Source organism: Cupressus sempervirens, chromosome 3, assembly GCF_028749045.1.
Source record: "Cupressus sempervirens isolate cs-2001-9-10 chromosome 3, ASM2874904v1, whole genome shotgun sequence".
Taxonomy (NCBI): Eukaryota; Viridiplantae; Streptophyta; class Pinopsida; order Cupressales; family Cupressaceae; genus Cupressus; species Cupressus sempervirens.
In genome coordinates this window covers 325,862,236-325,867,906 of record NC_143120.1, presented here as the reverse complement: position 1 = coordinate 325,867,906, position 5,671 = coordinate 325,862,236, and the positions used below count along the sequence as shown (strand labels likewise).

At 42.5% G+C, this 5,671-nt stretch overlaps 1 protein-coding gene across 1 annotated transcript; it reads right to left on the bottom strand.

Annotated features, from left to right (window-relative positions):
• Nucleotides 1-496: 496 nt before the first annotated feature.
• AZG1 (AZA-guanine resistant1) lies at nt 497-5,324 on the bottom strand. Its single transcript, XM_089819715.1, has 2 exons — nt 4,706-5,324; nt 497-2,169 (listed from the first exon to the last, which is right to left on the bottom strand). The coding sequence occupies exons 1-2, from the start codon at nt 5,059-5,061 to the stop codon at nt 786-788; spliced, it is 1,740 nt and encodes a 579-aa protein (XP_089675841.1). The 5' UTR covers nt 5,062-5,324; the 3' UTR covers nt 497-785.
• Between the last annotated feature and the right edge of the window lie 347 nt (nt 5,325-5,671).

Sequence of the window (5,671 nt, the reverse complement as noted above, 5' to 3'; positions counted from 1 at the left end):
TCATTAAAATGAATAATATTCTTACACTTGTCATTAATAGAGATGAAACGTTACATCTCCTACTTATCAAGATCACAATCACACCACCTCCTAAATACCACTCCTGCTTCAATTCCATGCCAATTTTCCCGCATTTCCGGTTAAAAGATGGTATTAGAAGAATAATACTCTCGTTAAATTAGTCATGATAGAACTGAATAATGTATGCTAAATAATTTTTTCTTTTCGAATACAGTTTTCCCAGATTCAGAAGATAGACGAGTCCTGGAATCCCAATAGACGTCACACTAAATTCTGCGGGTCACTGGGCATTCATTCCCGCATAGAAAACAGCGAGAAAACATAAAATATAATAGAGATTCAACACACGAGCCGATCCAAACCGAAGAAATGGCAGGAAAGCTTAAAATAAAAGCCGATCCAGACTGAAGAAGCACGAGAAAAACTTAAAAACAAGTTCCTCACACGAGCTGACAAGAATCTGGGAAACCGCATATAAAACCCGAGAAATGTAGATCTTCCATTAAGAAAACAAGAGAGCGAAGGAATATACAAAGCCCTGTTACATCCTAAGTCAACCTATTCACCAAAGCCTCTAAAACTCTAATCTTCTACACCATTAAAATTAAAATCTTTTTTTCTGTAAATCAGACATAATACAAATCATGGCAGATGACAAGAGAAGAGAACATCATCTGCATAGAACAACCCAGATTCCGATCAGTCAGACCCAAATTCCGATCAGTCAGAGCCAAATTCCGACCAGTCAGTACAGTAAAATCCAGTCAGTTGCCGTTCATCTCGACGTCTCTGATCTGGGCCACATCCGGTTCGGTCACATGGTCGGCAGGTGGTGGCTTACGACCAGTGAGAGACCTGTAACCATCCATGGCCCAATCTCCGGCATGAAGAACCATGTAAGTCCCAATTCCCCCAATGAGACCGTAGGCTATGGAGTAAGTCAGGGGCATAACAATGAGCGTAATGAATGCGGGAATGGCTTCCCGCATGTTCTCCCAGTCGATTTCCAGAACGGCCTTCATCATGAGAACTCCGACCAGAATCAATGGCGGACCGACTGCCCATGGCGGAATGGAGGCCAACAGGGGAGTGAAGAAAAAGGCGAGGAAGAAGTAGAAAGAGACGGTGAGAGCCGTCAAACCAGTTCGCCCACCTTCTCTTATACCAGTCGACGATTCGATGAATGTCGTGACTGGTGAAGTGCCTAAAAGGGAGCCAATCACGATTGAAAATGCATCGCTCATGAAGGCGAAATACTGGCCTTCAAAATCCCCCTTTTCGTCGACGAATCCGGCGAATTTGGCCATGGAGTAGAGAGTTCCCGTCGTGTCGAGAAGGTCGACGTAGAGGAACGTGATCAGAGCTTCCCACAGCTGCCCCCGGTGGAAATCCTTGAACGACAGTGCCCCTGCTGTTCCTGTGATCTTGTGCACGTCGACTACTTTTTTAAAGTAGCGGAAGTTTTCGTTTCCGGTGGATGTGTCCGGGAAGAATGTGACGTCTGTGTTTCTGAACCAGGAGATCCCTGTGACGAACACTATGCCGTATATCATTGCCCCCTTGATGTTCTTGACCAGGCTGTAGGCGATTATGACGAAACCCACAATGCCTAGCCAGAATGTCGCGCTCTCCATTCGGCCTTTCAGGCAGAAAATGTCGCCGGAAACTGTTCCTCCGGGAATGAGTACCGTTGTTCCGTTGATGGTCTCGACTGGTGCGAGGGTTGCTCTGTATTTCGACGGGCATGCGCCCAGTGTTACCAGTGTTGAGGAGCTGTAGCCGACGAGCCCTATTCCTTCGTTGTTTTGTAGGCCGATGAAGGCCAGGAAGAGTCCTATGCCTGCTGAGGATGAGATTCGAACCGGCTTCGGAACCAGTTTGGCGAGCTTTGTGCGGAGGCCGAGGGCTGCTATGAGGAGGAAGAGGATTCCTTCGATGAATACGGCTGCCAGGGCGCTCTTGTAGGGGATTGTGCCTGATCCGTGGTAGCCCACGACTGTGTATGCGAAGTATGCGTTTGTGCCCATGCCTGGTGCGAGGGCTAATGGAAGATTTGCGAACATGCCCATCACGAAACAGCCGATCAGGGATGAGGCTACTGTTGCTACTATCAGGTCCTTTCTCGTTCGCTCCAGACACTTTGTGTATCTGTTAAGACATGAACACGGAGATTTGTGGTTAGGATTCGGGATAATAGAGAGAGAGAGAGAGAGAGAGAGAGAGAGATGAGCTTTGAAAATTACACGATCTTAAACAATTTGAATCTAAATCACACGGAGATTTGAGGTAATAGTCCTCCGGTATAAGAGATATGATCTTGGAAGAACAGCTGTTTTTAGAGAAATTTCATAATCTTTGAGGAACAGCTGTTTTACACAATTTGGGTTACAAGCACATGAAGATTCTAGTCGTAATCTATGAGGAATGGCGGTTTTAAACAATTTGAGTTGTGACCCATCAGGACTACCCAACAAGAAATTGCACAGTGATTTCTTGTCATATTCCGTTCCAAGGGAGATAAAATTTGAAGAATAACTGCTTTAAAACAATTTGAGTCACAATCACATGGAGATTTCTGATGGTAATCTTTGAGGAATGGCTGTTTTAAACAATTTGAGCCACAGTCGCACGAAGAATTCAGGTCATAATCTGGTATAATAGATATGATCTTTGAGGGAATAGCTGTTTCTAAGAAACAATCTGAGTTACAATCACATGAAGATTTTCTGGTCGTAATCTTTGAGGCACAGCTGTTTTAAACAATTTGAGTTATGACCCACCAGGACTGGCCAACAAAGCTTGGTGGTTTTTTTCTCAGATATCTTTGCACCAAATCTTTGAGATTTTTGAACCGGGAAAAGGAAAATACTTGAATTTGTAGAAATGGTGATCCAAATTGGGAATTTCTGTTTTGGATTGGAGATGGAAAAATGTTCTCATGAATGGTGTTCACAATGTTTCTGGTATGCCGAAACTTATGGGATGTTAGCAGAAACACTTTTTTCAAATGTTACCAGAAACAATGTCAAACAATTTCATAGTCGATGGACTGTAGCGATATCATGTCTGTTATTCTACAGAACAAATGCATGTAGTCCTACGGACTGAAAAATCAAGTGTTTATACAAACAATCTTCTGTGCAAGTTAATGAACGATTCCCGCAGCCCAAGGAAATTTAAAAGTGAGTTATACGAGAAATCTTCAACTTATCTTCTGTTGAAGTGGATGAACTGCTACTGCCAAGAGAAATACTACATGTGTTTTATACGAGAAATCTTATACTAATCTTCTGTTCAAGTCAATGAACTACTCAGTAATCATAAACTAATCTCCAGTTATGTCGATGAACTCCCACTCCCCGAGACAAGTTTTGCTTGTGCTACAAGAAATGTGAAACATGGCCTGAAGATTCAGTTTCAAAACTGAACAAAATCATAGATTACTGCAGGCCATCTTGAGGATTTGTCTTGGGATTGGAGACACAAAATACATGCAATTGCTCTTCAGATTCAAAATTAGACACCTAAAAGTAATCATCTACAGAAGCCACCATGCTGTTGCAGACGACGAGAATAATCCGAACACGAAAGCATAGGGAACATTATGAAAAGTTAATCAAATCCATAGAAACCATTCTTACACACAACCAAACATATGGAACATTACTCAGAAACCCATAGAAACCATTCTTCTACACAACCAGGAACATTATGGCAAAAGTTACTTTTAACCCATAGAAACCATTATTCTAAACAATCAAACTTATGTAAACCCGTGAAAACCAATACCATTCTTCTACACAGCAAAGCATATGGAATATAATGGCAAAATTTACTTAAAACCCATCTACAAACCATTCTTCTAAATCTGCAATTCATACGGAATCATTACGACAAAAGTTCCTTCAAACCCCCACAAAAACCATTCTTCTTACAAAAGTTAACAGTCCCGTCTTCAAAAACAATCAACACGGTATCACACATAATAATACGACTTGCACGCATTCAGAAACAAACACAATTCTACAGAGACTTGAAATAGAACGATCAAAAAAGACAAACTTTATCGACTACTGCAATCAAATCCGATTGAGCCAGAAACTGTATCATCGATAAAAGCAGTCAGTAAAACAGTCAAACAAACTCAAACAGATTCAAAACCGGGCAACTCACACCAAAAAGGTCCGGTTTTCCAAATTCCAAATCAAACAAATTTCCAGTTTTCCAAACTTCCAAACCACACAAAAAATCTCAAACAAGAACAACCAAACGAAGCAGAGAAAGAACTCAATTCAAACACTCGAAAAAACTCGAAAACGCTAAAAAAGACTCCAAAGCATTCAAAACTGTAAAACTCAAAACAAGCTCCCCGTTTCCAAACTCCCAAAACACACGGAAAATCTCAAATCCGAAAAACCAAACGAAGCAGAGAAAGAATTCAATAACAACCATACCAAAAAAACTCCAACAGCTGAAGAATTCAATTCAAAACTCAAACCAAAACTCCCAAACTCACGGAGAATATCTCAAACCAGAAATCCCAACCAAGCAAACCAGAAAACACCCCCAAATCAGAAAACTCCCCCGAAAAAAACAGAAAAAACTCAAGCACAATTTACGATTCAAACGTGCATAGGAAAATCTACCAAACCAATTTGATGCACTGATTCATTCAAGAACATACCCTGGATTAACCGGGCTAAATTTGCACTCGGGGCCGGGGCTAACGAGGCTAAGAAGCGTCCCATTACCAGACCGACCGGAGCAGTTGGCGACATCGACGGACGCGACATTACAAACCATGGTGCAATCATCAACAGTACAAGGGCCTCCGGAATCCGTCAAAATGCTGGCATTGACGGCCAGAATGTAAGCCATGGTGAGAAAAGTAGCAGTTCCGGCCCTGAACTCTCTGGTAAAACAGGACCCTCTGGCCTCCAGCTTGAAATACCTCCCAACGGGGCTTTTGGCCACCCGAGAATTCAACCGATCGATCCACGAATCCCATCGCAACCCAATTTGTGCCACAGATTTCTTCATCTCTTCTTTTCTTTACAATCAATCTCACAGCCAAAAATTTCGGGGGGAAAAAAAACACATATGTCTTTCCTATGAACGCATTATCTGAAGAATCTCTGTTTTTTTCTGGGTCGGGGGAAAATCGATTTTTATTTTCGACCGGCTGTGTGCCTGCTTATATGTAGTGCGTGTGTGGCTGTGCGCGAGAAAAGAAGGAAAAACGGTGTTCTTTTCATCTTGGCTTTTGCCACAGAATCTTCCCTTGACCCGCAAGATCACCGTGTGAATTGTAAAGCCCACCATTGATTATTTAATAATAATCGCCCGTTATACATTGCGCACCTTGCGATTCGACAGCGTTCGTGTCGATAAATCGGGGCCGTCGATGTGGGGTTTTTCCTCTCCGGGCGGAGATTCTGAACGCCAGGGTGAAGGAATCTTTGGAAGATTCTTCGCCTGCTTGGCGTTTTACTTGTGTGAACGTGCTGTTTAGACCAAGACGCGTTGGACTGCTCAAAACGGGGGGGCCTCTAGCCTCAAATTTGACGGTCAACCCTACTTCTCATTTTAAAGCTGCCTCAAAAAAACTATGAGAAATCATATTGCTTAACATTTGGTTTTATCACACTAC

Bases quoted from the DNA above. Each gene is read 5' to 3' on its own strand.
- AZG1 (XM_089819715.1), bottom strand. From the start codon at position 5,061: ATGAAGAAATCTGTGGCACAAATTGGGTTGCGATGGGATTCGTGGATC. The intron at 2,170-4,705 runs GTATGTTCTTGA...ATGTCTTAACAG, and splicing joins TTTAGCCCGGTTAATCCAGG to ATACACAAAGTGTCTGGAGC.